Consider the following 20,024-nt stretch of genomic DNA (forward strand, 5'->3'; position numbering starts at 1 on the left):
GTGAATCTGGAAGAATTTGGGCAAACAGAGTGGATTACATTTAAATTCTCTAAGTTAACAACTCATGTTCTAAAATAAAATTCATGAAAGAATAAGAGTCAGAGGTAAGTATTACATAGTCCTAGATTTCTGCTATAATTCTTGATATCAGCTACAAAATATGCTTTCAGTTGTTGTCGTTTAAAAAATCTATTCTCTAATCAATCAAAATCTAACTAGATTTAGTACTCACCATACAGTCACTACAGGTACATAACTTGTTACGCCAGTTATGAGGCCAATAGGTGGCAGTATCTTGCTTTACATATTTCTTGGTCCTCAGATCTTGTAGTTTGCAGCCTGAATGAGATTCTTCTGTATTCTGATGTTCATTTGTGGAAACTGTCTAGATTAAAGCGAAGCATCAAGTTTTTTTGTTGTTGCCATTTTAAATGACTATAGTTTCGTTTCTCAGTTTGAATTTTGCAATATTATATTCTTTGGAAACAAAATACAAACATCGAAAGTATTACTACTATAAACCATTAGATTATCAAATATATAACTAAGTAATTAAGTTAATTATATCAAATCTATATCTAATTTATTGTATTTTAAATGTCAGGTTATAGTCCATACAATGTTTTGTACTTATTTGCATATTGAAATTAAATTTATTTAACTTAGGTTTTACTTTTTAATAGCTCATAATCCCCCCTCTATCTAGTATTAATATCATTCTTACATTACTTTATTATAAAAATGAGTAACATAGAAATAGGTTCTAAGTGATAATACATATATAACCCAAAGGAATTGTTCGTCAGTTTCAGGAGGGGGATGGAAGAGGAGAGGGAGACAACATGAATTATGTAACCATGGAAAAATATTATTTAAAAAAATAAAAATTATATTAAAAAGATATTATTCTTACTTGTAGATCAGATTCAGAACCAGAACTTGTAGAAGGCTCATCAACCTGCTCTGCCTTACTCTCCTCTTTGATGTCTTTTCCCTTTCCTAGGACACTCTCTTTGGAGATACTTTCAAGATGATTTGCTCCATTTTCAGCCTTAATGACTTTCTGGTCTTCTGTTCCATCCACATTCAGTATCCCATCATCTTCAGCAGCTACTATTTTGGTGACTGTAGGTACTAAGAGATATACATCCATAGTTTTGTCAGATAGAAATTTTTGCAGAACTTCTTAGAAAGAAGAAAGAAAACTCCACAAATTGGAGGGAGATAGAAAGAAAAATATTAACTAATTCTTACACTTTAAGGATTATAAAAGCCTAACTTCCAACCTAATAGGCATAAGCTTTCATAGAACTGGGCTGTTTCTTTCATAAACTGATCAGTTTACTAGGCATGAGGTATACAGTAAAGTGCTATAGGAAAAAAAAGTTCCTTCAAAAAATTTTAAATTTGTTTAGGAAAGTAGATCACATAAAAATAATAATTCAAAAAAGCCTATGATAACTTACATTTATATGGAGCTTTTAAAAGTTTGCAAGGCATTTTCCTTAAGTCAACCCTATGAGGTAGGTAATATGTGGGAAGCCAATAAGAGAATAGATAAAAATCTGAGACTCCTCTTTTGACACCTTTTGTGATCCTTGTGATTTCTTGTTGAAAAATATTGTGGCCTTATTGAAGAGCTTTAGGTTCCTAGCGGGCCAGCATTTAAAAGGTTAACACTCTCCCCCTTTGGCCAGGAATGCAGCTGCCTGGTATAGTCAAGGCCAAAACCTTAGCAGGGGCAATTCAACCCTGAGAAAATATTCCCCGACTTGGCTTTCTGATAAGAACCCAGTCAAAATTCAGCCTTGGCCTTGGTCTGTTTTGAAGGCAATGAGACCTTTTGTGTTTTGATATGACATAATTTATAACTTCTGCGCATCTGCAAAGTTTCTTGGGGGTTCTTTTGTGTGAAATGAGTCTTGAAATATATATAATAAAGTCCATGCTCCTGGAGTCAGAGCTGGAAGCATGAGCTAAAAGACAACTCTGGTCCAGTTATTTCCTTATCAACTAAACTCCTTATCAGATTATTTGGAGATGACAGATAGATCTCAAGAGTAATGCATTGTACTATTATCATCCCCATTTTACATATGTAAAAAATTAGGTTTTCAGAGTTTAACTAGTTTGACCAGTCAGTATCATACAGCTATTGAGCCTATGGAGGGGATATGAATCAAGGTCTGATTGAAAATTCAATACTCTTTCTACCACACCATACTGCTTCCCAAATGTGTGTTATCGGCAGAAAGTAACCACTGTGGACTCAGGTGGTCCAGAAAGGCTTTCATAGAAGAACTAGGATTCAAAGCCGGAACTTGTAGGTAAGAGATGAGAGAGGAGTATTGCAATTAGATGTGGAGGTTGTGCTCCAAACCTAAGAATTTGAAAGGATCTAAGAGGACATTTCTGAACTCAGACTTAACTGAGAATCCCTCTATAACACTAATTCCCAAAGTGGGCGCTACCGCCCCCTGGTGGGTGCTGCAGCAATCCAGGAGAGCGGTGATGGCCACAGGTGCATTTATCTTTCCTATTAATTGCTATTAATATTTTTTAAAATGTAATTTCCAGGGGGCTAAGTAATATTTTTTCTGGAAAGGGAGTGGTAGGCCAAAAAAGTGTGGGAACCACTGCAGTCTATAACATTTCTGTCAAGGGGTCATCCAGCCTTCATTTAAAGATATCCAGTGAATTAAAACCCACCATTTCAGCCCCACTCCCACCCCAAGCAGCCCACACCATTTTTGGGTTTTGACTTTGTGCAGAAATCTGCCTCTGTCTTCAACTTTCCCTCTTTTTCCTAGTTTTGTCTGGACAAAGCATATCAAGGTTAAGCCTTCTGCATGGAAGCCCTTCAAATACTGGAAGGAAACAATGAGCTGGAGTGTGCTAGGGCCAGTTCTAAAGGGCTTGCAAGAGCTAGGTGTTAAATTTTCACTGGGAACATTTATATCTCAGAAATTAGTTGCTACAAATCAGGGCTTGATTTGGTTTTATTGTCTAGATTTTAAAAAGCTAATAATGCAGATTAAATTTAAAAGTACATTTGAGGCAGGTCTAGAGATGGGAGGTCCTGGATTAAAATGTGACCTCAGACACTTCCTAGCTGTGTGACCTTTGGACAAGCCGCTTAATCCCCTAACCCTTACTGCTCATCCACCTTGGAACCAATAAATAGTATTGATTCTAAGGCAGAAGACTTGGGGGGAAAAAGTATATTCCTCCTCAATTGGGTACTCCATCCTTAAACATCTGCCAGCACACCCCTTTTATTTCTATAAATAGCTTGAATTATCAGAAGTGTAGGTAGGAGGCTCAGAGACTGAAGCCATCACCAGACAGAAGGCCTAGGGACTAGAAGTTAGTAACAGAATGAATGGCATTTATTTAGCACTATTTAAATACTTTAACTCATTTAAGTCTCATGATATCTATCAAGCAAGAGATATGTAAAGGGATATTGTAAAGTCAAATGCAATGTTAGTTCATAAAGAACCATAGGGATAGAAAGAGCCTCAGAGAGCTTCTAATATAACCACCATCTGAAACAAGGCTCCCCTTTAAAGTATCGAAAAAAGTGGTTTTTTCTTAGTTTTCTTTTGGCAAACAGATCTACAAATAGTGCCAATTCTCACCATACTTCACTTCTTTTTGCAGGGGCAGGGCAAAAAAAAGGGAAATATTTTCTTCTACATAAGAAAGCTCAAATCTATGACTTTTAAATCAGTTTTTATAAAGAATTCCTGGTATAAAAACTCCTACTAATACAGATTAGCAATTCATCTATAACTTTTAGTACTTCCCCACTTCCCTGTTACTATAGAGGGCAATGGTATCCTCCCAGGCCCTCAGGCCCACAACCTAGTCATCCACCCTAGATTCCTCACTAACCATATCCAAACTGTTCTCATGGCCTATTGATTTCACCTTTGCAACATCTCTTGATTATACCACCTTCTCTTCTCTGACACTTCTTTAGAGCAGGTCCTCAGCACCTCATGCCTGGATTATTGAAATAAGTCTGCTGGTGGGTCTGTCTACCTCAAGTCTCTTCCTACTCCAATGTATCCTCCTATCTAGCCACTAAAGCGATTTTCTTAGAGCACAGGTTCAATCACATCATTCTCCTACTACTCTATAAATTCTACGCAATAAATTCCACTGGTACCAAGACCAAGTCCAAAATGCTCTGCTTGGCTTTCATAGTCCTATGACACTCCATCTCTTAGCTCTAGGCATTTTCTCTGGCTTTCTTCCATATTTTTCTCTCTCATCTGATTTCCTTTGCTACCTTTTAAGTTCCAACTAAATCTCATCTTTTACTAGAAGTCTTCTTCAAACCCTCTTAATCGTTGTGCCTTCCTTCTGTTAATTATTTCCTAATTATCCTGTATATAGCTTGTTTTGTATATATTTATTTGCATGTCTCCCCCATTAGATTATGAGTTCCTTGAGGGTAAGGGCTTTTTGCATCTCTGGAGCTTAGCATAGTGCCTGGCACACAGCAAGTACTTAACAAATGTTTATTAACCATTAGAATCTCAGAGAACTACTTGGGGAACTAAGAAATCAAATCTTTTCTCCATGATTACATATATATTGTATGTTGGAAACGGGTCTTGAAATCATATTTTTCTGAATTCAAGGCTATCCCTCCATCTACTATCTTGCAGAGAGGCATTAGTGACAAGGATGTCAGACTTAGAATCGAGAAGACCTGGTTCTCAGACACTTACTAGCTGTGTGACCCTGGGCAAGTCCCTTTCCCACTATCTGCCTTAGTTTCCTCTCCTGAAAAATTATAATAGCATTTATTTCACAAGACTGTTGTAAACATCAAGTGAGATAATATAGTAAAAGTACTTTGTAAACTTTAAAGCACAATATAAATTTTAGCAATTATTATCTTCTTTCAAAAGTCCAAAAAAAAAAAAAACCCCAAACAAAAATCCAGAAAGATCTCTCTATGATAGAATTTAATAGAGGAAGGGATGGAGGAAGAAAAAGGACAGACCTCTTGAATTGCTCACACACTTTGCTATTACTCCAACTTAAGACTCATCAGTTACTGGATACCAAACATGCAAAAAGATCTCTGTCAGCTTAGAAAGAGAGCTATGAGTTCCCAGAGAGCTACAGACTGACAATGAAGGCCAACAATTCAAGAATTGGAGCAGGCCAAGCCTCTGGTTACCTGATAACCTTGGCACCCAACAGCCACTCCACAGAAGGCTCTCCAAAGTAAGGTAGGAAGGCTTTTAAGGGTATAAGGGTATATGTGCTTGATCCATGAGTAGAAAAAAAGGGTGGGATTGAGAGCTGGAAAGACTCTCTTTCAGTCCTATGTGAAAAGCATAGTTGCAGATGATTAGACATTATTTATTCCCACTCATTTTACAGATGAGGAAACCAAGATCTAGTGAGGGAGAGTGATTTGATGCTCAAGATCCCACAGGTGAAGTAGACAGGCTGAAGCCAACTCCAGGTCTCCCGATTCCAAGTTCAGCACTTCTCCCACTGGGTTGAACCAAGTGGCTTTCAGGGAACTCTTGAGTATTGTGGCTACAATAAAGAGCCTGGGTAGGAAAGCAGTGGAAGTGGCATTTGAAAGGGGAAACTGGGATAAGATTAGAGAAGCCCAGGCAGTAAGGACTTTATTCCTCTGGTACTACAGGTTTCTAAGCAAAAAGGAACATGCTATCCTATATAAAGATGAATTTGGCCCTGTTGTGTCATCAGATGAGACTGATGGCAATGAAAACCAGGTAGGAGGTGACTTCAGTAGTCCTGGTAAGAATCTATAAAAGTCTGTGGTAGTGGTGATAAAGATTGAAAAGGAAGGTAAGGATGTTCTCTGTGAAAGAAGAAATGACAATGCAGATAAGTAACATGAGAGAAGAAAGGCTTAAGTAGTTCCAGCTTTCAATAAAGCTTTCTCCAGCTCATATTGCTCTCTGCTTTCTTTGATGTCTATTGAACCGATATTCTAAAAGATATAGCTAAAGATGTGTTCTTCATTGATCTCTATTTCCCAAAGGTACAAAAATCAAACTTTATAGCTTTTTTGGATTCTCCATAACACCTAGCAATACAGGGCCTGTAATAGTGTACTCAACAACAGTTTGATTGGCAGGTTGTTTCAGTTGACATTAGGAGTGTGTAAATATGACAATAGAAAAGTTTTACCTGCTAATTGTGCAGCATAAGCCCACAAAAAGGAACAGCGTTTCATGCAAGCCTGGCACACCATCTCTTGGAAATCTCCACTCTCAGGAGGAATTGCACCCAGATGCTGTCAATTTAGAAGAAAATGATCTCCAATTTATCCAATAGATACATTAATTTTTAAACAAGTAGTAAAGTTTATATAATAACCTTTAGTATTGCCTATTACAAAATAGAAAACCTTAATTAAAAAAAAAGATCTCCTAAGTTTTAAAAGAGAAAAGAAACACTTCTCACCCTTCCATGGAACCAATCTTCACAAACTACACACTGGATCATCTCATCTGGAATCTAGTACAAAAAGGCAATGTTGTGATGAATAAAGATACCCAAGACACAAAAATAGTCCTCATACATAAAAATTTAAGTCATTCTGTGCTCATATTGCCAATTTAGTTGAGAACTCTTCATGAGCCCTCTCCATGCCTGCCTGTATTTAGATTTCAAGCATATATTTTAACTTAAATATTACATAAAAAATAGATGGAATAGTGAAGCTGGCAATAAATAGTATAATACCATGAAAATGAATCAGAAAACCATTGCTGAAATCAGAGTCAGGATAAAGGCAGCAATCAGAGACAATACAACTGAATAGACAGTTAGGAATTAAGGCCATGGGAGTCAGGATAACCTGCATTCAAAGTCTTTCCTCTGAAACATACTCTTGTGTGGCCAGGGGAAAATAAACCACTGACCTCTTAATACTTCTTCAAGCAATTCTCTAAGAATACATACTACAGATAAATTGCTCTGATCTGCAGAAGCAGGAAATCCACATTGGGAATTCTTCATAAGTTCCCTAACCCCAAAAGGAGGGCAGTAAATGCAGTAACAGAATTATAGAAAACAAAGTGGGGCAGCTAGTTGGCTCAGTGGATTGAGAGCTAGGCCTAGAGATGGGAAGTCCTGGGTTCAAGCTGTATGATCCTGGATAAGTCACTTAATCCTCATTGCCTAGTCCATACCACTCTTCTGCCTTGGAACCAATATAGAGTATTGATTCTCAGAAGGTAAGGGTTAAAAAAAATACAAAGAAGTACCTAATTTATAAATGTCTTTCTTCTATTACTTCTTTCTAGTCTTTCATATCTAAAAATACTTTACATTATATATCTACTTTTTAAAAATTTCTTTAAAAGCTAGAGTTTTTCCTTCTTTTTTCTGCTCTAACTTAATTTTTCCTCTTATTATTCAATTATGGCTTCTGTCCCCTTTCTTTAAACCCATATAAAATGCTCAATTTTTAATCTAAAAAAAAAATTTAATTCATAGCTGCTTTCAATTTGTTATTCTTTTTCAATTTAATTTAGTAAATGTAGTCCAAAGATAATTAACAGGAACAGAAACGAAACTATTTGCTCAGAGTAAAAACGGAAGACAATTAAGGAAGTACTAGTTATAACAGAAAAGATATGGGATGTGGCACGTTATTATTACACCTGAGCCTAGGGCCCCCTTGTGGTTCTAGAGAAAGCTCAAACTGCCAACATAAATCCCTACTTCTTTCATGGCAGAGGAAAAAAGCAGCAAAGCTCAATGGAAAAGAACACTGAATTTAGAAGGACAAGACCTATGTGCCCTTGGAAGTCTTTTTCTCCCTGGCTTAGTTTCCTATATGGGTCCTTTTCAACCCAAAGATGATCCTGAAGTAATGGGAAAATGAGGCAGAGCTTTAAAAGTACATTAGGAATCCATCTAGTTCAATTTTATCATTTCTCATACAGGAAAATTGATTCCCAGAGAGCTGAAAGAAGTTGCCAACATAACACAACTAATTTCTGGCACTAGTTCTGGGACAAGAACCTAGCTTCCACCATTTACAATATACTTGGCTGCTTCAATCATTCTAGGGTCTTTAAGAAAAAAGTCTAGTCTTAAAGAAGCTCAAACCTTACCATGCATTCCCATGATTCAAGGGGCTTAGGCCACAGGAGACATGGACTCTAATAACACTTTTTTTTTTTTAAACCCTTAGCTTTTGTAGTAGAATCAATACTAAGTATCAGTTCCAAAGCAGAAGAGTTAGGGCAAGGGCTAGGCAACTGAGATTAAGTAACTTGCCCAGGGTCATAGAGCTAAGAGCGTCTGAGGTCATATCTGAACCTAGAACCTCCCATGTCTAAGCCTGGCTTGCTATTCACTGAGCCACCCAGATGCCTTTGGACTCTAGTTTTGACTCTCAATTTTCTTACCTCATCTTCAGGATCAGGATAAGGTCTCTTGCAAATGCAATACAGTCCAAAAAAGTTGTCATTATATTTATTGCCTGAATTTAACTTTCCTTTTTCCTAAAAGCAAGATAATACTAGTTTCAGTATACAATATGACTAAAACTTTAATGACAGAAAAAAGATATACACCATGAAAATTATCTTAGAATTTTTTTTAAAGACATTTTCAAACCAGAAAAATTCAGCCCTTCAAAGCAAGGTTTTGTCTCCGATACAAGGAAAAAAGAAAAACTTTTCTTGTTTCTTGACATTAGTGGTAAATCTTGGTTTCTCAGTAAATTAAGATTTATTATAATTAATACAATTACATTAATTACCAGTCTCTCAAGAATTAACAAGACAGGTTGTATAAACATTTGAGCAAAAAACTCAAAAGGCTGCCACCAAATCTAGAGAAAATCAGAATGGCAACATGGGAAACGGAGTATCTAATGTTGTAGACAAATAAGAATCACCCTAAATTAAAGGGAAACTGAAATCCTGGTGAAATTTTGGATCTCAATGCCCACTCAGAATGATCCAAGTGTCCCAGAAAGGCAAGATAATAGTCCTACTTCTTCAAATTAATTACCCTTCCTCAAAGGCAATCAGAGAAATAGCCCAAAACCTTCAGGAATGAATTCCTGATTAATTAATTTAATATCCCTTACTTTCTTTTGAAAAGTAAGGACTTTTTCTAATTCAAGCAAATTTTTTGAGTAAACCAACATTTCTGTCAACCAAAAAAACTTTCCCAATGCGGACTGAAAGTAGATAGTTTCTTTACCTAGTTTATCTAGAACACCAACCCTATGGTGATGAGCGTCTCCAAACAAAACTAAACTGGTTTTCAGATGATAGGATTCATTACAGGATCCATATGCAAAGTCTTTCTTGTTTGTAATTTACTAGCATAACCTTCAAGGTCTTAGGGCTACTCTTCATAACATGAGTTATAAGAACAGAACTTTATTACAAGATTAGTCAATATGATAATGAAAAGTAACAAAAAGTTCTTTGTCTACATTTACTTCTCTAGAAATACTTTTTATTCAGATTTTAAAATACCCTCTTTACTCAGAAAGACCAAGAGCATTCAACAAATTCAATTTGATATGCAACACACTTTGGTAATATAACTTAAGTAGTCATCTATTTTTTAGGTACTTTAATTTTGTTCTAAACTCTAGAACTTGATGACTTACCATTTAGCCTTGAAAACAAATAATAAAGAGATTAGAATCTAATGCAGATTAAGCTAATTGTTAAGTAAAATAAAAAAGAATTTCCTTTCTAGTATTAATCTCAATTCACTTTTTTCCCCATTAAATGGTTGAAAGTCTTACTTACAGGAAGCAATTTGCATTCCAGGTTTTTAAATTTGCTATTTCCACAATCACAGCGAAAATTTCTGAAACAAAGGAGAAAGGTAATCATATCGATTTATTTTTTAAATTTAAAGTCTTATTTTTTATGTTTAAGAGTCAGATCACAGTCATCCCCCATTTTTTAAAAAGTGGGCTTGGAATAGATTTGCTGGGTCTGTTACTCAAAAAAACTAAAGAAAAGAACCCATTTTCCAGAATATTTGCAGTTTCTCTCTTTGTGGTGGTTGAGAATTGGAAACTGAAGGGGATGCCAAATGATTGGAGAAAAAAATTGTGCTGTATGATTGTGATAAAATACTATTATGCTATTGATTTTTTTAAAAATCTGGAAAGAACTATATGAGATAACAAACAATGAAATGAATAGAACCACTTCCTAGCTATGTGACGCTGGGCAAGTCGCTTAACCTCCATTGCCTAGCCCTTACTGTTCTTCTGCCTTGGAACCAATACACATTATTGATTCTAAGATGGAAGGTATAGGTTTAAAAAAAAAAAAGAAGTAAAACCAGGAGAACAGTATACAACAGTCACAGAAGTAATACTAGAAGAATAAACTGAAAATATTACCTCCAGAAAATGAACAGAAGATAAAACATGAAAGAATTTATATGAACATGTTGGCCTCCATGACAAGATGTGATGAGAGGAAGGGTTGGGACACTAGAAGGGATCAATTATGTAGATATGAAGAAAAGTAAGTTAAACATATAGGAGATCTGTGATTTCATTTATGTAATGTTGTTTTTCTTTCTATATGGAAATGATTGTTTTGTCTGGGTTTGTAAACATCTGGAACAATAATAATTTTTTTTAAAGAACCATATATACATACGACATTTTTAAAAATTAAGAAATAAAATAAATAAAAAAGTGAGTTTGGGGTAGCTCAGTGGATTGAGAGTTAGGTCTAAAGACATGAGGTCCTGGGTTCAAATGTGGCCTCAGACACTTCCCAGCTGTATGACCCTGGGCAAGTCACTTAAACCTCATTGCCTAACCCTTAACACTTTTCTGTCTTAGAACCAATTTACAATATTGATTCTAAGGCAGAAGATAAGGGTTTAAAAAAACAAAAAAAAAAGGGGGGGCAGCTGGGTAGCTCAGTGGATTGAGAGCCAGGCCTAGGGATGGGAGGTCTTAGGTTCAAATCTGAACTCAGACACTTCCCAGCTGTGTGACCCTGGGCAAGTCACTTGACCCCCATTGCCCACCCTTACCACTCTTCCACCTATGAGCCAATACACAGAAGTTAAGGGTTTAAAAAATAAAATAAAATAAAATAAAATAAAGTGTGAAAATAAAAATAAAAAACAAAACAAAAAAGGGGGGCTTGGGGGCAGCCAAGTGGCTCAGTGGTATGAGAGCCAAGCCTAGAGATGTGAGGTCCTGGGTTCAAATGTGACCTCAGACACATCCTAGCTGTGTGACCCTGGGCAAGTCACTTAAGCCCCTTGCCTAGCCCTTAACACTCCTCTGCCTTGGAACCAATACAGTATTGACTCTAAGAAAGAAAGTAAGGGTTAAAAAAAAGTGCACTTGGTACTACTGAATCCTAAGTACTAAGAGAAAAATTGTATGATGCCCAAAATATAAAGAGGCCAAGAAGAATACAAAAATAAGTAAAATTTCTACAGAAAAAGATCACTTGCCTGAGCTTAAATATGCCAAATTATCAAACACAAATTAATTTTTATACCTTAAGCTGTCATTTAAAAAAATGTTCCCAAGAACTAATTCCTTTTAAAAAAATAATACTGATTACATTGCTTTATTAACACACATCAGCTTTAATCAATTCTAGGTTTTTATAAAGATCATTTTTAAATTTAAAAAGTTGGGGCTAGGGAAAATATAGTTGAGAAGGCAAAAACTATACAAAGTTTGATTCTTTGGATTAGTGTTAACATTTAAGAACTAATCCAGACATTGATGTTCTTTGAACAGCTTTACCTTTTTGTATATAGCTCAAATAGTTTATGACTTCCATGGCATTCATAACTGCATGCTAAACAAATTCCTGCTGGTTCTTCTCCTTCTGGAGTGCACGTGCTACAGGCATATAATGCTTGTCTTTTTACAGAGCCCTATAAAAGGCACAAAGAGGAAAAAGAAAATCATCAAGAACAATTCATTCAAAAGTAGTATAGCTGGTTCTAAGCTTGTTTGGGATCTAAATAAGTGAAATTTGATTCAAAACTCATAGATCTGTAGTTAAGGTCTTCCTATACAAACTTACAAGTCAATTAAAATTTTTTCTTTCTTATTTATTTTTAACAACAAATTTCCATGTAAATTTTCCAAAGTTATCTGATCATATTGTCTCCCTCTCCCCTCCCAGAGCCGACAAGCAATTCAATCTAGGTTGTACATTACAAGTCAATTTTTAAGAAGTACAACAGGACCACAAAATATGATTTTAAAAAAAAAGTATTTATAAAGAAACACAAGCTCTGAAGTAAGAGGACCTGGGTTCAGATCCTGCCTCTAACATTAACTACCCCTGTGACCTTGGATACAACACCTAACTTTCCTTGGGTAGTTTCCTCACATACAAAATGAAGGGCTTAGTCTAGATGGCTTCTGAAGTCCCTTCCAACTCTAGATCTATGGTCAGATTTCTATATAGGTTCCATATATTGTATTTAAATTTTTTGTTTTTGTCTAGGCCCTAACCTCTCTCTCTTTTTAAGTTATATTTTACTTTTTTACCAATTGTATGTAACAACAAATTTCCACAAGTTATATGATCCAAAAGTTATATGATTCAAATTGTCTCTCTCCCTCCCCGTCCCAGAATTGGCAAGCAATTCCTAGCCTACCTTTCTAATCATATAGTCTAAATTATGGCCTGTTACTATTCTTAAAATATGCTTTACATTGACCAGTAGCATCTATATCCTAAAAGTCATGTCACAAATCATTATGATCACCTCCCATCCGGAAAACCTTTTATTGCTTTTCAGTCTTTTTGGTCACGTCAGACTCTTTGTGAATCCAATTTTGGGTTTTCTTGGTAGAGATGGAGTATTTCCCTCTCCAGCTCATTTAAGGATAAGGAAACTGAGGTAAACAGTGTTGAGGGATTTGCCCAGGGCCACACAGTTAGTATCTGAGGCTAGATTTGAATTCAGGAAGATGAGTCTTCCTGACTGCAGGCTCAGTGTTCTATCCACTATACCAACTAATACCACTTAGTTGCCTTGAACTTTCCCACCCATCAAAATTCTATTCATTTTTCAAGGTCTGGATGAAATCCTCCCTCCTCTGAAAAACTCTCCTGACCCCTCTGAAGATCTCTCCTCCCTCTTTAGTCTTAATTCACTTTAACTGCTTTGTTCATTTTGTACTTATCATTTACTGCCTTCTAGTGACAGTTATTTTTATGTGTGTATATGCCCAATTCAGTCCCCAACTTCAAAAATCCATGAGAAAAAGAACCAAGTCAAACATATTTGCATAAAGTTGTGTTGCTCAATAGTTATTTTATTAACTACACAAAGAATGAGCGATTATGGTCAACTAAGGTTCTGTCAAAAAATGTGTTCCAAACCCTTTTCAAAATTCTAAAATGAATCAAGGAACTGCTCTGCCTTAATAATAGTCTGTGACAGATAACTGAATATTTGATTATTGAGACTTTTTTAGTGGCACATTACCATCATTTCATATCAACTATGATTATAAAGGATTATAGGAAAAGATGTGGGTAATGTAGGGGTTGTGTAGAATCTCTATTTGCTTCCAGACATAACTTGAAATATACTTTTTGTAATAAAATATTGATGCTACTTGCTTTATGACTTATATAGTTTTATTAAAAATAGAAAACAGCAAAACAAATTTAGCTAATTAAGAGTAATTGGGTTCTGGTAAATCGATGTTTTACAATTTGCTATTTTTGAGAACATGAATTAACCATTTTCATCTTGGAAAATGCTTGGTCTACTTAGACATTCAAATCTGAAAGACAATTTACTTTATGGGAAGAATAAATAATGCCTTCTCTCCTTCTTTCCAGTAAGGAAATTGCAGAACAAACAGATTCTTACTATCCACCTGCTGCTAATCAAAATTTTTAAAAATCACCTTTGATGTGCTTTAGCACAGCTGTAGGTACCCTCTTCTGATAAAAGGATAACATATAACACTAATATGGAGTCCTGAAGAATATATCTTGTAAATTAAAAAGTATTGCCTTGATATCCACAAGGGAAACTTGATACTGAAAATTATTATTTAATGTTGCAGCAGCTCATGTATTTCTCAGTGGCTGCTGTATTATTTTCGGTCCACATCACATGTCTTCAAGTCCCTTTCTTTCCACACTCCACTGAGCTCTCTGGTGCTGAGCAATCTCCTCTACCAATTCTCATTCCTCTAGTTATTGTTTTTACTCCACTTCTATGTACTCCTGTAAGGTAAAGGGAAGTCCCTTTAACCTTAATTCTGTTGCACAGTCCTCCAATGCCAAATTTGCTGGGCAAATTGCTCTTTTTTCTTCTGCCAATTATCTGTAAGAGCTAATTCCTCTGTAATGATTAGAGGGACTATGTTAAGGCAGATCTACAAATGATTCATTTCCACAAAACGCTTTATCAAGTCTACAAAACTAGAGATAGAAGATGCCCAAGAACCTCATATCCCAAAGAATCCCCAACTTTGGATCTGGATATTTGCCCACTGGGAATTTACTATCCATTCTTTCTTTTGGGGGTGGGGAGGCCAGGATGAAAGACAAGCACCAAAAGGGCAAAAGATTATGGAGGAAAAAGGAGAGAAAAGAAGAGAAAAAAGAAGGGAGGGAGGAAAGCTGAGTTAGAAAAGGGAAGAAAAGGAGTGAGTGGGATTTTAGAGAACACTAACATCCAGAGTAAGAAACAAGGGAATGGCATCTAAAGTGAGGAAGACTAAAGGCTGGGAGATCCTTAGGGAAGGATAATCCTGGGGAAAAGGCAGTAGAGGAGAAAATCTTGAGAGGAATAATTTTGAGGGGGCAAGGTGGGAGAACAGGACCATCCTACCTATGAAAAGGAATGGGGAAGGCAAACCATAAATGGAGAGTGACTGAGGAGGTGGTAGGAAATAGAAGTTGTGAGTAAGAGTTGGTCATGAATGCACTGGGGAGATCCAAGGAGATCTGGAAAAGGAATCAGGTGACCCTGAGAAGGCTGGGAGGCTAGTATTCTAGGAAGAGAGGACAAATCAAGAACGAGGTAATCTCTGTGCATTTTCACTGGTTATCCCCTCATCCTTAGGATACTCTGCCTTTAAGTAGCAATAATTCAAGCTAAAATAATCACCACCTGCAGGAAGCTTTTCCCCAACGCCCTTAATCCTCCTGTCTTCCCCAGAGATTATCTATATTTTATCTTGTTTGTACATACTATTTTAAAAGTTGTTAGCTTATTAAGTGCCTACAATGTTTCAGGCACTTGTGCAAAGGCAGAAGCTGATACTTAGCATAGAAGGGCAAAAGCAATCTGATTGTGTGATGTCCTCAGAGGGCAAGGCTCTTGGTATTTTTTGCCTTTCCTTAGTTTCCTCAGCACTTTGTACAGGGACTGGAGCACAGTTAGTAAATGCTTGCTGACAATCTCAAGGAGAGAGGGCAGGCTGTGAAAAAATACCTTCAAAGGCAGAAAGCCTTTAAGAGTGAAATAAGGGTGTTCTTACCCTGAAATGAGAGGATTAAGTGAAAGCAGGTATAAATAGAGAATGGAAGATAAGATTGAGAATGGGAGGTCCCGCTGGGAATGGGAAAAACAGGTTGGGATTAAGGGGGGAAAAAAGGGAAAAGGAGTGCCATTGGGAATGAGAAATTGAGTTGGTAATGGGAGAGGGGTGGTTTGAGAATTGGAGAAAGATTGGGAATGGGGGGGCAAGCTGGGAATTGGGGAGGGAATCCCTGAGAGCAAGGTAAGCAGAGAAGGTCGGAGATCCTGCAGGAAGGGGTAAGAGCACATCAAGCACGGGGGCGGAGACTCGCTAAAGGGGAGGTCAACGAGCAAAGAATGGGAGTTAGGAATCTCCGTAGAGAGAACGGGCGGGGAACAGAAGGAATCTCAAGCGGAGAAAACGAGCCAAAAACCGGAGAGGGGAGGGCGGGCGAGAATGGGAGGATCCAGAATGATACTGGGAGAGGGAGAATCTTGAAAGGGCCGGGAGGTTGGGGGGGCAGGCTGGGGGCTTGAAAACCTAGACTGAGCCCGGGGGAGGAGGTCGCGAGAGCGGGGAGTTGGAGGACCTCAGACAGGATGGGGGCCGTGAGACCCTCAATCTTGGCCCGTGCGCACCCCTCCCCCCGCCCACCTGCGAGTAGGAACACTTCTCAGAGTCGCTGCCGCCCAGCACCGCACAGGCCTCATTTTCCAGCTCTTCATCCTCTTCCAGCACATCCACTAACGACACCACGGGCTCCTGCTCTGCCGGCCGCCCCCCGCCCCGCTCGGCTCCCGCCATACTCAACTGTCAGCCGGCAGGCCCGGAGCTCAACATCGGGGGCGGCGGGAAAAGTGCGCGCGAGGGGTGTAGCCGGAGATGGCGGAACCCCGCCCCTCCGCCTCTAGAAACCAATCAAAGCGCAGGGAGGAGAATGGAGGATACAACTGCGGAAACGGAAGTCCAGGGGAGGAGGGAGGAACGGAAAGAGCAGGCTTCTTTTTTTGTTGTTGCTTTCTCCCCTCCCCTCTTCCTCTACCCCCTCACTCTCACCTCCCCATCCCCCTCCCCCATGTGGCAGGGGCGGCTGTAGCGGTAGCTCCTGCTTCCGTTTCCGGGTCGCCCTTGTGGCGGGTAGTTGAAGAGCTGTCGTCATGGAGCTTCTGGGAGAGTTTGTGGGACGGGACGGCCAGCCGCACCGGATTCGAGTAACTTGCGAGGGGCCGAGCGAATCTAGTCGCTTCCAAGGACTGCTTTCGGGTTTGGCGCAGATGAGAGAGCAGGTGACCGAACTCCTCAAAACCGTGGAAGGAAAGGAGCCGCAAGACGCGGAGGTGGCTGGGGGCTCCACCTCAGGCTCTGAGGGTGAGCGACAACTGCGGCCGAGGCGACGTTGTTACCCTGGCAACCGGGGGGGGGGTCCAGGGCGGAGCTGATTGTGCTGGTGGGAATGGGGGAGGAGCTAGAAGGAAATTGGGAGGGGTAGGGGGGTGGACTCTAGATTGAGCCCTAGAGGGTGCACACCCCGGAAGGGGCACCTGGTCGGAGTTGTTGACCCCTGAGAACGAGGTCTTGTGGGTAGAAACAGCCTGAGGGAGGAAAGGATAGTCTTAGAATTTTGATTCACATCTTGTCCGGTTTCTTTTGTCCTTTGTATGTTCAGTCATTGCAAACAAAATAACAATTATGATAATTGAAAATAAGAAAAAGAAAGGAAAAATAATAGCAAACATATAGGGTACTTTCAGGTTTTCTTAGGACAACCTTGGGAGGTCAGGAGTGCAAGTATTATCCCCATTTTTTGTTTAATAAATGAGTAAGCCGAGGTTCAGAAAGGTTAACTTGTTTGCCCAAGGTCACAGAGCTACTAAGCATCTGAGAGTATTTAAATCCTGCGCCAAATCCTTTACACTTTTTGCCCTACAAAGCTATGTTACTGAAGATCTACTATGGTACAGTGTGGTTCCAACTACCAAGTACTATACATAGTAGATTCTCAGAAAAGTAACTTTGTATGGTGGGAAACTTATAAATAATAGACTTAATGAGCTAAAAGGGACCTTAGAGTTCATCTAGACTGCCCCTTATTTCAAAGGCTAGCAAAGGGATCTGGAAAGGGGAAGTGACTTGTCCAAATTGACACTGGTAGTAGGAGCAAAGTCGACATTCAAACCCAAGTCTTGTGACTCTAAATCCAGGTCCTTTACAAAACAACAAATACTAAAAGTAAAAATAAAAATCCATAATTTTGCTAGTGTTAGCACTCCAGCCCATTCCATGTCTTAACAGATATTTTATAAGTTGATTGTTTAAAAAAAAAATTCACCAAGGAATAAATATCTCTCCGAATGTGGCAATGCTGACCCACACACCCAGGGGTCATTTTATTTGAGATTCTTTCCTATTTTTATTTGAAATTTTTCCTACTTGTTAGAGCTTCTCTAAGCTTATGCTCTATGGATAGCTTTCAAGAAATGAGAGTCACATCTACACCAGAACAAGGAAGAAGAGAAAGACTTAAGTGGAGGTGTCATGCATATCTTATTTTTAGCGATGGGGAAACTGAGGTACCTTTACATAAATCGCTTGCCCATGTCACATAGGGTCTGTACTTTGTGGTTGGATATAATGCCCAAATTGAGTTGTCTGGTTATTTTTTTGCCCCTTGCCTGCAGTACTTATTATTTACTTAGAGGCAGGAAGGTGGATTAGAGTGACTACTTCTCATCTGTAAAATGGGGGTGTAGCTCATATCACAGAATTGTTGTGAGGATCAAATAAGATATCTATACTGTGCTATTTAAGTATTAGCTATTGCCACTTATTATTACCACTGTTTCGCATATTCATATAAACGACTTACGGTGCTTGTCTCCCTTATCCCTACATCTTCAATTTTGAATTCTTAAGTTGGATTAGTCGTTTTTGTATATATGTCTATAAGTACTTAGATTTATACTGTTTGAAAATTGGGAGTATAAGAGCATGAAATTACATCTTTTTCCATGTATTTTTATGGGATGCTTATGGTTTTACATGCAGATAGGTAAATTTTCACACCAGTTGTATATTTTGAACAGTACTATGATTTGAAATTTTCTTTTACCAGACAAATCTCATCCCTTTTGACTGCAATTTAAATTTTTTAAAGGATAGGCCATAAAGTTTTACAGTCTTGGTAACACAGATATTTTGTAATGTTACTCTTATAACAGCTAGGTGGAGCTGTGGATAGAGTGCTGGGTCTGGAGTCAGGAAGACTCATTTTCTTGAGTTCAAACCTAGCCTTAAGACACTGAGTGACCCTGGGCAAGTCACATAACCCTTATTTGCCTTAGTTTCCTCATCTGAAAAATGAGCAGAAGAATGGTAAATCACTGAAGTATCTCAGCCAAGAAAACCCCTAATGGGGTCACAAAGAGTCAGACATGACTGAAAAAATTACTCAGTAATTACAACATTGTGACTTCAGGCTGGTTAGCTCTCTTAAAGCATGATATTGAATATAAGATGGTAGTTTCCATCCTTGTTTAAATCAGTTAGCTTGTGGGCAACTGCTATGGTTCATAGCCTCAAACTCAATTCCTAATTTCTTGAAATTGTGTGCTATTGATTGGTAATAAGGACAAGAACCACTATCCCCCCCTTAAATCAGAAAAAAAAAATACTCTTATTGAAAATGAGTTAATAGTGTCAAAAGTAATAATGTGTGTTTGTGTATTGGTTTTATTTTTTTTTACCTCAGAAGTGAAATATTCCCATTATAGTACATTATATAATGCTTTGTAATTTTAAAAGTACTTTATAATTATCTCCTTTGGTCACATCAATTCCTTTAGTTATCCATCTTAAATACTATCATACAACAAATATTTGTTATTTTAAAAGGTGAAGACGATGAGGCTGAAGATGAAGAAAGTAACACTCATAACAAAACTTACTCAAGTGGACCACCTGCAAAACGGATAAAACCCTTAAATTTTGACAATAGTCTTGAATGTAGTTTTGGAATAAAAAACCTTGGCTAAATCATCATGTAAATCAGAATATATTGACATCTTGCAAAAATTTGTACTCTATTTTGGAAATGCATCTGTTTTTACCTTCTTGGATATTCTGTCAAGAAAAATGTTTCTTTTGTGTATTGCCAACAAAAAAAAAAAGATATTACCCATATTTGGAAATAAAAGCAATCCTCTTGGGTGAGGACATCATTCAATCAGCAAGCATTTATTAAGCGCCTATTAGATACTAAGCACTGAGGATACAAAAATTAAACAATTCCTGCCCTCAAGGAGCTTACATTCCACCAGGGAGATGTAACATAGACACAGACACAGAAGGACAAAATACCATATCATCTGGAGCTAGAAGTAACTTTGGAGGCCATCTGATCCAATTCCTTCGTCTTATAAATCTGAGTTCATGGAGAATTAAATAGTTTGCCCATTTACTTTGTAAATTTACATTTACCACATTGTTTCCCCATATACAAAATAAATTTATGGGAAGAGTAGACCAACAACTGGGG

General features: G+C 37.8%; 2 protein-coding genes across 2 annotated transcripts in view; one reads left to right on the forward strand and one right to left on the reverse strand.

Annotated features, from left to right (window-relative positions):
* The window catches only part of UBR7 (ubiquitin protein ligase E3 component n-recognin 7), a 36,841-nt gene extending 20,497 nt beyond the window's left edge, over positions 1-16,344 (reverse strand). The window contains exons 1-8 of the mRNA XM_044665035.1: positions 16,145-16,344; positions 11,786-11,919; positions 9,795-9,855; positions 8,427-8,522; positions 6,469-6,522; positions 6,193-6,298; positions 914-1,125; positions 233-385 (exon numbers count right to left, since the gene is read on the reverse strand). Coding sequence (XP_044520970.1) covers positions 233-385; positions 914-1,125; positions 6,193-6,298; positions 6,469-6,522; positions 8,427-8,522; positions 9,795-9,855; positions 11,786-11,919; positions 16,145-16,294 — 966 coding nt within the window. The 5' untranslated portion in view covers positions 16,295-16,344. The remainder of the gene's footprint in view (positions 1-232; positions 386-913; positions 1,126-6,192; positions 6,299-6,468; positions 6,523-8,426; positions 8,523-9,794; positions 9,856-11,785; positions 11,920-16,144) is intronic.
* Positions 16,345-16,513: 169 nt separating this feature from the next.
* Positions 16,514-19,712, forward strand: GON7 (GON7 subunit of KEOPS complex). Its single transcript, XM_044662140.1, has 2 exons — positions 16,514-16,858; positions 19,382-19,712. The coding sequence occupies exons 1-2, from the start codon at positions 16,648-16,650 to the stop codon at positions 19,519-19,521; spliced, it is 351 nt and encodes a 116-aa protein (XP_044518075.1). The 5' UTR covers positions 16,514-16,647; the 3' UTR covers positions 19,522-19,712.
* The last annotated feature ends 312 nt before the right edge of the window (positions 19,713-20,024 follow it).

Source organism: Gracilinanus agilis, chromosome 2 (assembly GCF_016433145.1).
Source record: "Gracilinanus agilis isolate LMUSP501 chromosome 2, AgileGrace, whole genome shotgun sequence".
NCBI classification, from domain to species: Eukaryota; Metazoa; Chordata; class Mammalia; order Didelphimorphia; family Didelphidae; genus Gracilinanus; species Gracilinanus agilis.

Excerpts from the sequence above, each read along its gene's own strand:
- GON7 (XM_044662140.1), top strand. The coding sequence starts at position 16,648 with ATGGAGCTTCTGGGAGAGTTTGTGGGACGGGACGGCCAGCCGCACCGG. Across the intron at positions 16,859-19,381 it reads CTCCACCTCAGGCTCTGAGG|GTGAAGACGATGAGGCTGAA; the intron begins GTGAGCGACAAC and ends TTATTTTAAAAG.